This window comes from Odontesthes bonariensis, chromosome 9, assembly GCF_027942865.1.
Source record: "Odontesthes bonariensis isolate fOdoBon6 chromosome 9, fOdoBon6.hap1, whole genome shotgun sequence".
In the NCBI taxonomy this organism is placed as follows: Eukaryota; Metazoa; Chordata; class Actinopteri; order Atheriniformes; family Atherinopsidae; genus Odontesthes; species Odontesthes bonariensis.
In genome coordinates this window covers 38,355,295-38,373,891 of record NC_134514.1, presented here as the reverse complement: position 1 = coordinate 38,373,891, position 18,597 = coordinate 38,355,295, and the positions used below count along the sequence as shown (strand labels likewise).

Sequence of the window (18,597 nt, the reverse complement as noted above, 5' to 3'; positions counted from 1 at the left end):
TGTCACATGAGCTCTCAAATTTGTTTGTTGTCCAGGCTTAAAGAACTCATTGCTCAAAAAACTGTTACTCAGTTGACCAAATCTTTATCTTCGACAGTGTCTGCAAGAACAGAATCTGTTACTTGCATTGATTCAGATTTTTTTATACACTATTTCTGAGAATTGACATAAATCTCTGATAGCTGTACAAACAGCTAACATTCATGCGTACAGTGGAAAAAAACATATAAATAATCCTATTTAAATAAAATCCTCTCTAAAGTTAAGTAATTGTAGTATTACTTTGGTTGCTATGCGCCGGCCTTATCGGCAGCAAGTCTGTGTGGCTCTCAATTTTGTTCGTTGTTTATATGATTATAATTTCTAGTTTTTATCTAAACATTTTTAGTAATTTGCTTTTTATTTACATTTTGTTTTATTTTTTTACAATTTGCACTGCTACTAGGGCAGTGTGCACAAGAGAAGAACTGTCAAAGATTGGAAGCGGAATCAAACATCCAATTCTGACCGAGCTAAAAAAGCTGTACCGTGGATGCAGAGCTGGAGCGAAACTAAAGGCAAAGAGGCACAACGGGAGGTGGAGGTACAAACCTTTTATGCCCTCTGTGATTATGGGAAACGCTAACTCACTACCAAACAAGTGTGATGAGCGAGAGGCGTTGTACGGAACCAACGACTGTATAAGGAGAGCAGTTTGATCTGTCTGTCTGAGTCCTGGCTGAACGACAACACACCCGGCTTCAAAGCTGTACGAGCGGATCGAGACCTGAGTCAACAACTCAGAGTCCTGCCACATACAGAAGTATTCTGATGATACGGCTGTTGTGGCATGTGTGCATGGTGGACAGGAGAAGGAGTACAGGGGTCCTTCAATGGCTGGACCAAAAATAACTGTTTCCTCCTGAAGACCACCAAGACCAAAGAGCTGGTGGTGGACTTCAGGAGATCTAAAACTCCATACCAGTTAGTCTGCATTGATGAAGGGGAGATAGAGACTGTTCAGACCTGCAAATACCTGGGGGTGGTGCTGGATAATAAACTGGAGTGGTCTGCCAACATAGAAGCAGTGTACAGGAGGGGCCAGAACACACTTACTGGCAGATGTTTAAGGAGGCTGCAACCTACAGCAACACCACAGACTTGGAGGAGTACACATTGTCTGTGACCTGCTATACCGGCAATTGTATAGACGACGTGACTATCTCCAAGACCATCACCATACGTCCCAACCAGAAGCCGTGGATGACTGCAGAGGTGCGTGCTCTGCTGAAGGCTCGAGACTCTGCCTTCAAAGCAGGAGACAAGGCGGCCCTATGAACAGCAAGGGCCAAACTGTCCCGGGCCATCAGAGAGGCAAAGCGCGCACACGGTCGGAGCATCCACAGCCACTTCAGAGACAGCGGTGACACGCGGCCCATGTGGCAGGGCATCCAGGCCATCACCAACTACAGGACAACACCACCTGCCTGTGACAGTGATGCCTCCCTTCCAGATGCACTGAACGACTTCTATGCTTGGTTCGAGACACAGAATGGCGTGGCAGCGAGGAAGACCACCCCTCCTCCCAACGACCAGCTGACATGAGAAAAACTCAGAGTCGACCCACGGAAAGCCGCTGGACCAGACAACATTCCTGGTAGAGGGAATGTGCAGACCAGCTGAGAGATGTCTTCAACATCTGCCCTGAGCAGTACCATCGTCCCATCGTGCCTCAAGGTAACCACCATCATACCCGTACCAAAGAAGTCTTCAGTGTCCTGCCTCAGTGACTACCGTCCCGTTGCACTCACACCCATCAACATGAAGTGCTTTGAGAGACCTGTCATGAGGCACATCAAGACCCTGCTGCCTCCTTCATTAGATCCTCTGCAGTGTGCGTACCGTCCCAACCGCTCAACGGACAACGCCATATCCACCACCCTTCACCTGGCGCTCACCCACCTGGACAATAAGAACACTTATGTTCGGATGCTGTTTAGTTTAGTTTAGACTTTAGTTCAGCATTCAACACGATCATTCCTCAGCACCTGATCGGAAGGCTGAACCTAATGGGCCTGAACACTTCTCTCTGTAACTGGATCCTGGACTTCCTGACTGGGAGACCTCAGTCAGTACAGATTGGATGCAACAGCTTCTGAGCACTGGGGCCCCCCCAGGGCTGTGTGCTCAGTCCATTGCTGTTCACCTTGCTGAGTCACGACTGTACAGCAATGCACAGCTCGAATCACATCATCAAGTTCGCAGATGACACAACTGTGGTGGGTCTCATCAGCAAGAATGACAAGTCAGCATACAGAGAGGAAGTCCAACGGTTAACGGACTGGTGTAGAACCAACAACCTGTCTCTGAACATAGACAAGACCAAAGAGATGGTTGTTGACTTCAGAAGGACAAGGCGTGATCACTCTCCAATGAACATCGACGGCTCTGCTGTGGAGATCGTCAAGAGCACCAAGTTCCTTGGAGTTCACCTGGCAGAGGATCTCACCTGGTCCCTCAACACCAGCGCCATAGCCAAGAAAGCCCAGCAGCGTCTTTACTTCCTGCGAAGGCTGAGGAAGGCACATCTCCCACCTCCCATCCTCACTACATTCTACAGAGGAACCATCGAGAGCATCCTGAGCAGCTGCATCACTGCCTGGTTTGGGAATTGCACCATTTCGGATCGCTAGTCCCTACAGCGGGTAGTGAGAACAGCTGAGAAGATCATCGGTGTGTCTCTCTCCGTCCCATCACAGACATTTACACTACACGCTGCATCCGCAAAGCAACCAGCATTGTGGATGATCACACACACCCCTCACACACACTCTTCACCCTCCTACCGTCTGGGAAAAGGTACCGAAGCATCCGGGCCCTCACATCCAGACTGTGCAACAGTTTCTTCCCCCAAGCTATTAGAATCCCAAACAATCAGAGTCTGGTATGAACAAATTGCACACATGAGTGACCAGACTGAACATGCACATGCACACACACACACACACACACACACTATCTCATCCCTTAAATCTGTCTACACAAACTTAAGAGTACAATGTTTACATTTATTTCAAATATGGACAAATAACTGCTGCTAAACACATTGTTTACACCTACTGTTCCCACTATCAGTGGGCTATCTGCACTGTTCCCTTCCCTGTATTTATTGTTTTTTGCTCTGTTATATTGTAAACTGTCCTGCGTATTTATTGTATTGTCTTGCGTTATTGCACATGCTACTGCACACGTGCACTTTATGTTGGGTTGTGTAGTTACTGTTCTGTGTAGCACCTTGGTCCTGGAGGAACGTTGTTTCGTATCACTGTGCACTGTACACCACTGTATATGGTTAAAATGACAATAAAACCACTTGACTTGACTACTGTTGCTCTGTTTTGAGATCATCATTTACTCCCAAATAACCGCCAAACTCATTCTATCACGGGACCCTGGACCTCCTGACCATTATACAGTAGTTTAGGCTATCTGAATTCTTCCCCCTAAACCCCCAACACAGGCTGTGGTATGAGCTGCTGACACATTCCATGGGGACAAAGTTCCAAAGCTCACATTATGATGTGCCTCCAACAAAGTGGGAAGAAAATGGTGGAGCTGAATGTGTTTAAAAGGTAGTTGAGCTACTGCAGCCACTTCCCAAAATATTAGCAGGATTGAAGTGGTGCATCTCCATCTTTAAGTTTGAATCCACATGATCATTCCCTCACCTAGACATCAAATACTGGCTAACAGTTAACAAAATCCCATCAACATCTGCTTTCTATTTCTGCTGTAATACCATGTTGTTTAGACCATTTGCATAGTTCTGCCACAGCGCTTATTTTGCATTAATGCAATATATACAATATCATTTTAACCCTAGCTCATTTACTGCTCATATTTTTTACAATAATAGTTTCTCTTCATATCTTTTGCATAGCTATAGTATTCATAGTATGTTGCTCATATTAACATAAAAGCATTGTCGTGTATGTATTTATCTAATATTCTGATATACTTGTGTCCATAACATGACACATTGTCCTTAATCACTGAAAGTGTACTTTTAGGAGGTAAAATCCAAGATAAACCATTGCTGTCATTTTTAAAGAAATACATTTAACAAAATGGGTGTAAAAAAATATCCAGAATACACTGACAGGTTGCTCTTTCTTTTGTTTTTCTTTTTTTGTTGTTGCACATATCGGTCCAAACAAATGATCACATATTGAAGTAGATAAACCTCAATTTAATATTCAAATGTAGAATTTTTAAAAGTAAAACAATTAATTTTCATATGATGTTTCAATATGTTTATGTTTATGCATTTAGCAGACGCTTTTATCCAAAGCGACTTACAACTGAAAAAAACATACAACATTACAGCTAATAAAGCTACATAGAAGGAAACCACAAGTCAGACTCTGTCAGAGGTGACAGTGTAGAGATAGAGTGAAGGCATAGAAGGAAGTACAGAAAGAGAAAGTGCAGTAGAGGGGGTGGGGAAGTACAGGGTCAGTGCTAGGATAGTAAGACAATTGTGTAATTTAATCAAGCCAAGCGTAATTGTGATATCTGCAATATTCACCCCCATAGACATATAAAGATATAATACAAATAAATATCTTTATATGTCTATGGTCACCCCCCTCCACCCTTTTTTTTCCACCCCTGAACCTGTACAGTGTGTTTACCAACGTAACTTCCGGTACGTTTGGTACCAAAATGGCTGTGGTACCAGTGACGAACAAACAGTAGGCCATACTAAGCATTCAAATTACAAGCGTAGATTCCTTTATTTTATTTATCACAGGATATAGTTGTAAGTGTAGATGAGATCTGTGATTTTGGTATGCAAAATTATAATAAGTGTTCCTTCGATATATTTACAGCTACGTCCAATGGCTTCCGTGATGGTATTACATAGAAACTCTCAGGATTTTATTTTGAAAGTAACTGTAGGAAACACGAAGCTGAGTCACGGCTAACATCCTGTTGGTATTCGGAGTGATTTGGAGAGCGGGAAGAATCATGGGACGAGCGAAGTAACCAACAGTTTATGTTTCTCAGTTTCATTTCACATAAGTTAGACCAAACCAGCGATACTAACTAAACTATGTCAAACGAGTACAAATTCTGAATGAAAGTAACGTTGATAGACTAAGCATTAGCTCTTGGTTGGAAGTCGGTTATAGCTTACATAGCTTACAGTACATTTTACACAGGTGAGTTGCAACCTCATACGCAAACAAAAAGTAACGTTTAAATAACGTTTGATGCTAAATTCTTGAAACGTTAACCGTTGCATTAGATTGAACCTGTTAGCTTATGGACAGACGTTTTAAAGAGTGACCTGAAACACGTTAAACTGAATATGTGTCCATACAACGTGAAGTTACAGTAGTTTTTTTCTGACATAAAAAAAAAAAGTGCTTATCTGTTAATCAGGGTTAGCGAAACATGGCAACATCCCCGCTGGAGTACACCATTGGGGGTGTGAAGATCCACTTCCCATGCAAGGCTTATCCATCCCAGCTGGCCATGATGAATTCAGTGAGTAATGTGATGGCTTTCAGTACACAAGATGCACTCCCATAACACATGGAATCATTTTGAATGACAAGGAATTGCCATCTGGTTAATGTTAATTAAATACTAATGAGTAATACATTGGTAATCTAACGCAGCATAACAGTGATAGCAAGTCATATACATAGGTGTAATTGTGATAAATCATCCATGCAGGATGGATGGCACCACTGTTACCAATGTCCATCATGGCCCACAGTTATTGATATCCATCATTTATACCTGTTTAGATATTGTGGGATCTGATATCTAAACTGTATGGATGATTTTGGCATTGAAGGTAAAGTGGGGATGCCTTATAAAATAATGTCAGCTGAATGGATTTTGGGCCCAGTGTGACTTCTTTCAGCAGGATATCTTGTTCTACACAAAGCCGATAATAATTTTTCATTACTACTCTGCCTAGATATTTTTGGTTTATGTTGTTCTGCAGAATTTAGTTGAGGGCAAGCAGATGTCTCCCTGTTGGTCCCTGTTGTATCACAGTGCCTAAAGCTTGTGCATAGTACTGTAGGACTACACACTGCACATGTTTGTGGTTTGGAAACCTGGAGATTTTGTAATTATTTAAAACTCATTGCAGATAAATGTTGTTTATTAAGGTACATAGAATCTGCTTGTGCTTTTGGACTTTGGTGTCTTTACAGCAATGCATTGAAACAGTAAAAATGGTTATAAAGTTAAACAAATGCACAAGTTCCCAGATTTGTGATACACTAAATTTATGTTTGGCAGTTTTTGTTAGTTTGAGATGAACATAAATGTGGTTATGTAAATGTGTAATTATGTCTGCAGATTGTTCGAGGGTTGAACTATGGACAGCACTGTTTGCTGGAGAGTCCCACAGGGAGCGGAAAAAGTTTGGCTTTGCTCTGCTCTGCTCTGGGCTGGCAGCGAGCTCAGTTTGGTAAGACTGCATGGATTTGCTGTTGGCAAACGGGCTTACTAAAATACAGAAATAAAATCTTTTCAGCCGTGAAAATAGATTACTGTTATCGTTCTGTCAAATTTAAGTTTTTTTGTTCTGCAAAATGAATTCAAATGTTTTTTGATTAAAGCCACATTACTGATGTTTTTCTTCCTCGCTGTTTGTTCGAAAACATATTCTAATTTATATTTATATGGCTATCCAATGAAAAATCTGGGCTTCATTCTCACTGATGGTAACATGGGTTTTATTGTTTACTTCAGCTAAACTGCAAGAAGGAGGAGGTTCTAAGGAGGAAAAGAGTCAGTCAGATAAAAATTCAGAAGATGGTAAGAAGTTGGAGGCCCCCGCCCCATGTCAGTGTCTGTGCCACACTAAAACCAACATGGCAGCAGCTACAGCCCAGCCTGTTGTGGACCTCACCGTGTCCCCCTTCAAAGAAACAGCCCAGCCATCGCTCTCAGCAACAGAACATAGTGAGTAATCTTTTATTTTACTTGTGGTAGCATTTGAAACATATTTATATGTTTTGGAAATCTGTCTGACTTCTCAAGTTTGTTCATTTCTTATAAATTAGTCAGTCTGATTTATTGAGAGAGAAGATGAATTTAGTTGCAATCCTAGATCTAACTGTCAGTGGGGTTACATGGCACTGTAAAAATCAGATTATGGGCTAAATTACGATAAGACTGAGTTATTAAGTTCATGTATACATCTTAGTTTGACTAAAAATTGGACCGGATCAGGTTACTGGCAGGCGGATTAAGACCCCGAGATAACTGGGTTGAAAGTCACACTAAACCTGCTTGTAGGCGCTGAAGCACGTGGTGAATCAGACTTTGCGTTCTGCGCATGCTCCAGATGTTTTCCGGGGTCGTGACCCGGAAGTCAAAGGAGACGATATTCCTGTTGTTGTCGCCGTCAGAAACAAACAAACAACGCGATGGAGAATGCTCCGTTGGGCATCGCGTTTGTGCAACAAGCAGCTCATCACAGACCAAATGTAGAGGGACGTAGCTTCATCTTGCTCTGCGTTCTCCATCTTTCTCCAATGCCTGAGTTTGTTGTTGTTGTTGTTGGTGGTGAAGAGGTCAACAGGAAGTGGCTCTATTAGCAATAGTTGGAATGGGTACAGCGCCACCTATCATACCGGGGTATGACACGCTTTGTGCCTCTGATCCCATTCATTCGCCGCCATATATCCAAGGAGAATTACCCTTGCTCAAATAAGGAGCATAACCCAACTATAACTATAACCGAATTAATCTCATCATGTAGAGCCACTGACTATTATCTACTGCTGTGTCATTCACAGTGACTTAGACATATTTAGAGGACACTGAGGGGCTGCTTCATGCATGAGGTCGTCTCTTGCTTGCTCAGGATAGGACATGAGATCAAAGTGAAGTTTCTGTGCAATTTCTTGGTTTTCTTGGCTAGGAAACTTTTTTTAATTGGCTCTGTATGTATGAATTGGACTATGATTGGATTATTAACTCCAATTGGCTTGAATTAAACTATTCAAGTATTATTAAAGTGCCTTGAGATGAGATTTGTTGTGATTTGGTGCAATATAAATAAAACTCAATTGAATTGAATTCAACTTAACCTCAACCTAATTGTAACCCTGACCCTAAAACAAAATGTTTACCCCAGAACAAATCAATTTGTACCCGTTTGAGACAAAACTGCAGTCCCTAACAGTTTTAATTTACCTCTCAATGCACTCTAGATCCCAGCTGTACGTCTGTGCTTTTAAACTTGGTAGAAATCACCTAAGTGTTTGGCCAGTCAAAATAAATTTAATCTCATGAGCTGAATAATCTGTGTAATTCCCAGTCAGTGGTCTGTAAAATGCAATGCCAGCAGTATACAGTGATGTGAAAAAGAAAGCGCACCCTCTTTCAATCCTAAGGATTTGTTTGTCAGGACAACGCTGCATGCTATTTGGAAAACATGCAATATGCAATGTCATCGTTGAATATTGCAATTAGAATATGACTTGTGATATATGCTAATCTCAGGTGTGTTAATGAGGGCTGTCTTCCACTTCTACACCATGCACACAAACAACTTCCTCAAACTGAAATATAGTCTTCATTAATAAAACCAGTGTTTTTCCTATTTCAAGTCAAAATGCCCTTTTTTTTAATATTCATATTACATCGATATTGCCATAATGATCAATTTTCTATATATTTTTCAGCCCCAATCAGGACAATAAAATAATCTTCCTGATCTTACTAGGGTGCAGTGCTATAACGCAGGTTCAATGTATCCAGGGTATTTTTAAGGCTGATTTATGGTTGTCTAAGGAGAGCGCTTGCGTGCGTCGGCCAACATTCCTATCTATCTATCCGTCGAGGAGGCGGAGACTCGCGAAGACCGCAAGGGTTTTGATTGGTCGGCTAACAACATCATTTCCGGAATCACTTTTCCGGTTTAGCGCCTTCCTCTCAGAACAACAACACCACCATTTTTGAAAGAGTTTACTGTGTGCCGGGCAACATTTGGTCAAAATTATTTGCATTTCAAAATCAACAAGCTCCAACTCCAACAACAGTCTTTCTCTGTCGGTCGCCATCGTTCACTGTGAGGACTGGAACGGAGCCGGAAGGTGAACAATCAATCAACCACTTTCACCATAGATGATTGGGTCGACTAACGTAGCGCCGCCTTCTGATCGGGAGGTGAACTGTCTTGCGTATCCGACATCCCGACGGAGAACTTCGAAAGGTTTAGTGACCACGGAGTCGGATTGACGGATAGCGACGGAGAAGCATACAGAGGCCTTTAGGTGATCTTGCGAAGCGGTACTACAGCACTGGACATCACGTGGGAGTGTCAGCCCCAGTTCTCCAACTCTGAATATGTGCACTGTTATGTAAAATTAGTGCAGTTGGCCTCAGATGATCAGCCAAAGTCATGGATTTCTTGCGGGATTAAAATCAACACAACTGCTGCCAAAATGGGAAGAATAGCTGACAAAAAAGGAAAAACAGAATGCTGATAGTTTGCATTAGTTTGTTACAAAATCTACATCTGACAATGTGGATGTTTAAATGAATAAGCTGAGCAATATCACTGCCATGCCATTAAAGCACAAGTAGATGTGATTGTGTATTTTATAAAATTATTCTAATACAGGTGTGAAGCATTGGAGGAAAGAATGTGAAAAAATGAGTAATTAATGTTAGTTTAAAAGTCTTAAAAGAGAAATCAGTCTCTGTTTTAGGCTGCAGAAACGTTCTCTTCAGCTGACATATTTCTCATGTAAATGCTGAGTGAAAGTTTGAATTCAGTTTTTTGTTGGATACAAGCTCTCACTGCTCACACATCAATGTTTTCTTTTAGATGTCATCCATTTTTTATATACAGTCTGTTCATTCAAGAGAACTGGTTGGTTGTAAGGCAGTGCCTATAAATGAATTGATCTAAGCTAACCTGTTTGGCACAGTTTAAGTTTCCAACATAGGTTACCATGACGATGCAACCTGGTAAGAACTGAACCAGCTTCACGATACTGAAATCAATAGCTGAACCTGAAGTTACCTTACTAGGCCTCATCTTGCTTTGTTGTACAGGCCCCTGGTTTTAAGATTAGATATATACAACCTCAGATGATCAACAACATATGATATATTACTCTATGTTGTTATTATAAAAAAAATAAAAAAGGACTAATATGCTCAACTGCAGAGGCATTATGTAGAAAAACTAAGTGCATAGCATTATTCAATAACATGTTTAGTATCTTTTATTTTTTTTGTGACAAACTTTTTATTGAACAGTTCAAACACATTACAAAAACAGCGCCACTGCCTTACCATCAAAGACTTTCAAAGAGAGAAAGAAAATAAAATAAAATATATATATATACATATACACACACACACACATATATATATATATATATATATATATATATATATATATATATATATATATACATACACACATAGCTACACACATATATACACACATACACATAATAAGTGCATGTACATACACACCATGCGCACAAGTAAACCAAAAGATGAGAGGTAGAGGATAGAAAGTGAGCTGACCTACAGAGACAACATAAGCAGAAAACACCTCATATACGAGCAAGCAACGTTATGTCAGACAGAGATCCAATAAGAGCGTCCCAGGCCTGTACAGTAGATATTCGCGCTTTGCGTACGACAGCCAATGACCTTTCTAAAACAGCAATGTCTCTAAAGCGATTTAGCCATTCCTTTGCCGATGGGATGTCTGGAGAAAACCATGAGTTTATTATAGTCTTTTTAGGGCAGTCAGACCTGCGAATATAACTTTCCTCTGAGCCAATCTGGTATTACCGCTAAGAATGGAATCATCATTAAATAAAAGTAGAGAGAGGTGCATAGGAATGGGAAATCCTAAAATATTTTCAAGGCAACTATGCACCTTGGACCAAAAGTCATATACAGGGGGACGTTTAGTATCTTTTATATAATTCTTTGGTATACAGAGAAGTTTATGGTCAACTTCATGAGACCGTCAGAGGTCTATATCTTGAGGCTGGAAAATACGCCCAAGTTTTTTTTTGAGGAAAAAAAAAATTTAAATGTTGAAAATGTTGCTCTTGGATTTCTTGGCGTTTCTCTGAACATTGCATGACCTGACCTAGGGATGAACTTGCTGGGACGTTCACTCCTGGGAAGATTGGTAGTCATCTTAAATGCTTTCAATGTGTGGATAATCGTTCTCACAACAGAGTGATGGACTCTTACTGGGATTTTTGGAAATGGCCTTATAACCCTTTCCAGAGTGATAAGCAACACCAGTTGCTTCTATAAGATCATTGTTAATGCCTTTGTGTCAACACACATCTGAATGATCCATACCAGCAGACTTCCAGAGCCTCCACTTTCATAGAGCTGATGATGACTTATTCCATTACTATGGAAGCAATATGGGTGTACTTAGTTTCCCCCCACTGGTTCTGTATTTTGTCTTAGTATTTTGCTCAATACACGAAGACACAGTGTAATATGTTGTGTTCATCTGAGTTTGCTGTTTCCTGTTTATTTTCTCATTTATGGTATTTATACGAGGTTTACTTTGCATCTGTCATTGGATGTTTCAGAGGAGTCTCGAACCAAGAAACAGTCTTTAGCCTCTCGCCTGTCTGAGAATTTCCAGGCTTCTCTCAGCTCTGACTGTGAGAAAGAGGACGACTTCCGACCAGACAGGAAACGCATTCGTACTGCAGAGCACAAGGTAGTCACTGAGCATTGATGTGCAAAGTTCTATGTTTTTATATATATATATATATATATATATATATATATATATATACACACATACACACATACATGTGTGTATTGTATTCGCACTCAGTAAAGTGAAAATTCTGTTTGTTCCTCAGAACCACAAAAGGCAGCGTCTGGAGCATGGAGTCATATTCTTAGATGATGAACCAGGGCTGGAAACTCTGGTTTCTCAGAGTCCTCAGAGTTGCACCACAGCACCAAGCAGCCCCGCAGCTGGTTTGTCATCATGCAGTGTAAGTTTATTCTTAGTATGAGTCGTATTACTGAGTATTATGGTTCTGCCAACACAAGGGGGCAATGTTGTCTGTTTCTTTCAAGTGAGCCACCTACTTTGCACCTCCACTGTCATGATCCAACCTCTTACTGAACCCTGATTCATGGTAGGGCTGTCAAAATTGCTCAAAAATGACATTCGAATATTCGTTTGAAAAAAAAATCACGAATTCGAACTATTCGAATATCTGGTTGCCCATTTTACGCATTTGCCGTGTAGCCCATATACGGCAATAATGCAGCAAAAACATAGTTTAAATCAGATCATCAAATCATCATATATAGCCTATATAATATTACAATTCAATAACGCACACATATAATCATGAAAAAAGCTTATTTCCGATCACTGTAGCCCGGAGCCACAACTTTGTTTCGCTTGCATTTCACCACCACACCACCAAGCGCGCAAACCCTTGTAATCCGAAGAAGAAGATGTTACAAAGTAGCCTATGCTGCTACTGGTACTTCCTTGCTTTGACTACCCTTCGTAGAGAGAAAAAATGCATGCCTACGTTTCCCACTGTGCCAGCGAAAGGACCTGCGCGACGTTCACTGTTCGGATTCACCATGAAAAAAAAGCCTCGGACTTTGCCGTTATGCGCAGCTTTTATCAACCACAATAGCCTACTACAACTAGCTCCCCTGAGCTCTAATCTCGAATGCTTGCTTGGCTGAATAATATGGGCCTATAAGCGCGGCTCAAAAACAGTTGTGAAAAAGAATTAATAAATGTCCATGTCTGTTCATGGCAGTCTTGCACAGACAACCTCTCAAGTTAAACAAAAAGACAGGAACAAAGAATGATGCACACGTAGGATACAAGGGGATTTGTCATGTGCAACCGTGGCTAAGCTGGGTTATACTCAAGGGAAAAAAAACTTTAGAACCATCATCGCAAGCGGCACTGCTTTCCCTACATTTGCGGAATGGGAAAGGGGCTTTTTGGCTCGCAATGACACAGACGAGTTAACAAAGATGAACAAACTGCGCCCGCGGTGCCTCACTGCCTTGTTGATTGATCAGTGGCGTGTCGCCAGGATTTTTGTCCACAGAAGCCAAATAAATCGGTTTAGGGAATCTCATATACTTGCATAATTATGTCTACGATAGTCCTACTATCCGCTAGTTGAACCAGGAGAGTGTGGCTTGGTGCTTGGTTTATTTTTTTGTTTGTTTATTAGGTTTTTTGGAGAGGAGACCTATAATCACAGTTAGCCTATAATTCGAACCCAGGACAAAACAACCCAAAGATACATCATTGTTAATTTATTTAAGCACAATTTACAACGTTTACACAATAGTTTAGCCTATAACATTAACTTTCAATTTCTCTTGCTCCACCTATACTCTGTGCATTTTTAAACGACAAGAAGGAACGCTCAAGTGGACAAAACATGGCCTTAACAACTTGGCCTAAACTGTGTAAAGCAAGAATCAACAGACATGTCATGCATCATGTAAATCATCCCACAAATGATGCTGCATAGGCTATAACGTTAACAAAATATTCGAACACAATTACAAAAAAATCACAAGTTTTTACAAACACGTTCTTATTCTTGATGATTTGATAGATGAACGAAACGAAAAAAAGAAAAAAAAATGACTGCAATTTAGCCTACTATAAGTGCATTGCCTCCTGCCTTACAGGTTATTCGCCAAAAAGACCAGATAGTCCACATTTGAAGGGGCCAAGGCTGCTCTCTTTTTGTTCACAATGTGCCCAGCGGAGGAAAAGACGCGTTCCGAGCGCACTGATGACCCGGGGATAGACAGGTATTTTTTGGCCATCTGGGCAATGTGAGGGTATCTGCCGCCCGACGTTTTCCACCACACGAGTGGATTGTCTTGAGGGGGTATGGGGGATTCCTGAACATACATGGCCATCTCTTTTTGGAGCAGCAGACTGATGTCCTGGTTTTGGGGGCGGAGGGTGGTGCCTCCAAACAAACTCTCCATGGCCGACAAAGCCGATTTGGGTTGCTGCTCGCGTGGCCTTTCGGCAGCCTCATCCCCTCCTCCCACATTCGCCTCCTTCATCTCCTCCAACACTGCCAGATGCACCTGGCGTTTCTGATCCTCTTCCAAATGATGGAAACGAGGATCCAGATAACTGGCTTTGTTGAGTAGGATGTGTGCGCCCCGTTCCTCGCCATATCGCTTCCCGAGGTCTGCCGCAATTCTTGCCTTCATTTCCAGCAGCGCTGTCGGTTCTCCTTCGCTTGTTCGCTTGAGCTGTGCCAGCAGAACATGAATGATTGGCAAGACCGCCGACGCTGTTGGGTAGGCATCGGTAGACAGCGCTTCGGTCGCCACTTTGAAGGGCTTCAGGATCTCTTGCACCTGCAATGAACAAGTAAATAAAATGTATTGGTGTCATTAGAAAAATAAAAAGTAAATGATAATAATAATAATAATAGGCCTAATAATACGCAATGACAGCCTAATAGACCCTAATAGGCCTAATATAGGGCCTAATAAATAATAACAATAATAATAATAATAATAATTATTATTATTAGGCCTATTATTTGATTATAATACATGTTTGGACACACTGGCATATTACAACAGCTTTGCATTCACGATGGGCATTTAAGAAGCTCACCTTCTCCATTAGGGACCATTCGCTGGTCGTCAGCTCCATTCGAGACAGCTTCCTCTCAAAGATGACCGCAGACACGACCGCTTGCTGCGCTGATGCTCGGCACACCATGTCGTAAGTGCTGTTCCAGCGCGTTGGACAGTCATTGATCAGCTTCTCCGTCTTCAGTCCGAGGAGCTGTTGTTTCTGCTGAAGGAGGTAACTGTCTGCTGATGACTTACTGAAGTGCGAGGCCGCCACTTTAAGCCTAGCGATGGGAATTTCAATGGCTCTGACCCCGAGCCCTTTCCTCACAGCCAAATTAATTGTGTGTGCCACACATGGTATATTTACCATTTCAAGGTGTTTTTCGATGGCATTTACGTAATTGGAGGCATTGTCAGTTGTGACACTGATGACCGACTCCCTCTTTAGGCCATAAACGTCCAAGATGTCTGTAAGACATTGGCTCACATTCTCCGCTGTGTGGCTCACCTTGAGCTCTTTGGTTTGCAGAACGCTGTTGATGATCTCCCAGTCATCGTTAATCCAGTGGGCCGTGGCGGTGACATTGTTAAAGATGTCCACCCGTCCGTGGTAAGAGCCACGTTTTTCCCCTGTATCGACAGCTTCAGTTGATCTGCGGTGCGGTTGTACAGGTCCGCTATCCTTTGTGTGACAGTCCCACGGCTGGGGACACGGTACCTGGGCTCCATCTCTCGGCAGAACTCTTTAAAACCTTCATCCTCCACAACACTTATCGGCCTCATGCCTTTACAGACAAATTTGACCAATTTTTGGGTGATAGCCTCCTGTCTTGGTGCTGCCAGTGAGCTTGTGGCAGTGGGCTTAAGGAAGGAGTCGAGCCGTGGCTGTTTAGCTGATGGTCCACCTTCTACACGGGCAAGGTCATCCGGGTCTGCCGTGGACAGATGTGCCCACATGTTGCTCGTAGTGGAGTGGTATGCCAACTCAACTTTACACACCTTGCATATCACCTTGTGTCTTGGCTCCAGAATTTTCCCCCGTTCGGCCCAAAACCCGAAAAATTTCCATACGGAGCTAGTAAGATTGCGGGGGGTTTTGATTTCCCTCCCCACGTCTGTCGCGTTGCATGCTGCATTTTCTGCCATCTTTCATCTGTCAACTTTGTTTCTTCATGTAACCTTATGTATCTAATATCATGACGTAGCTGTGTTTTGGTTTTTGCGCTGATGTGATTCGTTTACATTTCGCGGGCATGTGTACTGTACAGTACATCATCACGTAGCTATGTTCTGTGTTTGCGCTGCAGTGGTTTGTTGAAATTTCCCGCGCATATGCACGTACAGTAGTACAGTAGCCAATCAGATTACGCTGTAGTCCTACAGTATCAGATTACAGCAGAGACGGTATGAGCTTAAAGCGAGAGACATCACGAACAGTCAGAGGCTCATTCACAAAGCAGATGGAGGCGCTTGTACCGCGGGAGTGTTTTTTTCACATTCAAATATTAATTTGTCGCTTGTACCGCGGGAGTATTTTTTAACATTCAAATATTAATTTTCACGTTCGAATTCGCTTTTTGGGATACTATTCGAACTCGAATTCGAACTTCGAATATTCGTTGACAGCCCTAATTCATGGACAGTTTGACATTGTACATCTAGTACTTTTTTTCTTTCTGTACAGGGGGTTTAAGGGATTTTTTTCCTTTTATAGAGCATACAAATTTGCCAGTACCACCAAGAAGTTCCATAGTGGGAGTGTTCCTCCTAAACCTAAAATACTAGACTTTTTCTTTGACAACATTAATACACAGCCGTATTAGCTCATTCCATGTTTGGTCATGTGGTCTTAAGCCATAATAAATAAACAGCATGCTCTGAAATGTTCCTGATATATTTTGGGTGGACTGCATGTGAGAATCCAGCATGCGCTCCTGACTTCATGCAGATTCTACTTGACCAGCTGCATTGTATCAGTGAGTGCATCTGTGGGTGAATACAGCAGCAAATTCTCCTAAGATTTAATGTATGTGGTTTTAAGAATGAATGCTTCATATTCTTTTCTCTTGACCTGTGTGTTTAGATATGTGTGGTCTCAATGTCTTCACAAAAACATGCTTCATGGAGCCTCTTGTGTCATTCTTGTTGTGGTGTGAACAGAATACTACAATTCCCACAATTTGCGCTGTGTAACTTTTGGATCTTATCCTGCATCCTCTTCACTTAAGACTCTCATCCATATTAACAGCTGTGACATTTCATCTGTAACTGGGATTAAAATTCCCTGATGGGAAGTATATGTGTGACTGGAGAAAGCCCTGCTTGTACCAGCATGCACATTCAAAATCTTCTGTCATGGACATTTTGATGAAATGCAACTGTCAACTACATAATTAAGTCAACTTGTGCTTTTTGTGAAATGACTTAGCAGAGAGATTGGTCCAGTGTGGATGCTTGTTCACTTGATACAGACACGAAAAAGAAAGAGACATTATTACTGTTAATATTTATGCTTCAAATATCAGATTGATAAAAGTCCTTCAGACTCTCTTATGGATCAGTAGAATGGATTGGATGTTTTTTTTCATTTATGAGCTCACTTTTGTGGTTTCACTTTCCTACAGTTGGCTCAGAATTTCAATTTAGGGTCACCACTGGGTGGCAATATACTCCACCAAATTGACTGTTGACTGTTAGTCTGCTGAAGCTTGTAATTTGCACTGGCTTGAAAGGAAATATTGAGCATTGATTTTTTTTTTTTAAGTTCCGATGTACTCTCCTATATTTATCCTTACAATATAGTTTGGTATGTATTTTAATCAGATATTTACTCATTTTCAAGGCTGTGTTATCTTTGCTCAGTTTAGAGATTTCATTTGATTAGAAAAAAAGCTAAATACCTACAGAATCAAAGGCACATTTTCCAGGGATGGGTGAAGGAGCCTCCTGATGTTGGGTTATACAGGCCTGTTGACACTTTAGAGTGTCAGCTTTCTCTTTAAACACTGGTCGAAAGAAAGGAATCTTTGTCATTCTCCCTTGTCCATTAGATTTCCAGTTCGTTGACAATATAAGTTATCTAACACTTTTATTATGACCTGATAATTGTAGACTCATTTTATCCTTTATAGATGTACAAGTCCCCTTTTATGTATGCAGATTAAAAAATGAACAACAGAAGATTGTTCAAAAGGATCATCAAATGACGTTTTTGTTACCATTGAAAACAACAAACTGCTTTGAACAACCAACGATTGCTTGCTGTAAATGATAATTGTTGAGTATTGTGAAACATGAATGACAGACATTTATACGATAACACATTATCAAAGCAACACTGTCTTAAGTTCATCAAATTTATAAATGTATTACTCTGTATTTTAATTCATACACGGTTTTAACCCTTTTCATTGCTTCAGTGGTTTTTTGTTGCTTCCACTCTTTGAGCCACTGCTCTGAAATGGTAGATGGCTTTTCTTATTTAGTGGACCTAATTTCAGAACCAGGAAAATGATAAGACTTTTTCATTACTTCATGCCATATTTAATCAGATTGGCCTTAAATGAGTCAAATGGCTTAATTTTAATTAATTTTCACTGCTCCATTTTGCAACTCATGCATTTTAGTGGCCTCACTTATCATTTAAGTTTTGTTATTCGCACTGAATCATCATTAACACTGAACATCTCTGTTCTCTTCTGAAATGTATCACAATGTGCTTTTTGTTGAATAATTCACAAGTTCAGGAGTTTTTTTTTTTTTAAATGTCCAAGTGACCAACAGGTTACCCATAATCAGACAAGCACTATCATACAGTAGCTTATACACAGCTCCCAGAGATTTAACTCTGGTAACTGCATTTTAACCTCCCACAGGTGTGCTGCTTGGATTGAAAGCTCTGGATAGTTGGAGGTGGAAAAAGAGGAGGGAAAGTAAAGTCGAAAAAGCGCATTCATA

General features: G+C 41.2%; 1 protein-coding gene across 1 annotated transcript in view; it reads left to right on the top strand.

Moving 5' to 3' along the window:
- Positions 1-4,960: 4,960 nt before the first annotated feature.
- brip1 (BRCA1 interacting helicase 1) overlaps positions 4,961-18,597 on the top strand; it is a 62,703-nt gene continuing 49,066 nt past the window's right edge. The window contains exons 1-6 of the mRNA XM_075474187.1: positions 4,961-5,204; positions 5,428-5,532; positions 6,364-6,475; positions 6,760-6,972; positions 11,607-11,740; positions 11,889-12,026. Coding sequence (XP_075330302.1) covers positions 5,440-5,532; positions 6,364-6,475; positions 6,760-6,972; positions 11,607-11,740; positions 11,889-12,026 — 690 coding nt within the window. The 5' untranslated portion in view covers positions 4,961-5,204; positions 5,428-5,439. The remainder of the gene's footprint in view (positions 5,205-5,427; positions 5,533-6,363; positions 6,476-6,759; positions 6,973-11,606; positions 11,741-11,888; positions 12,027-18,597) is intronic.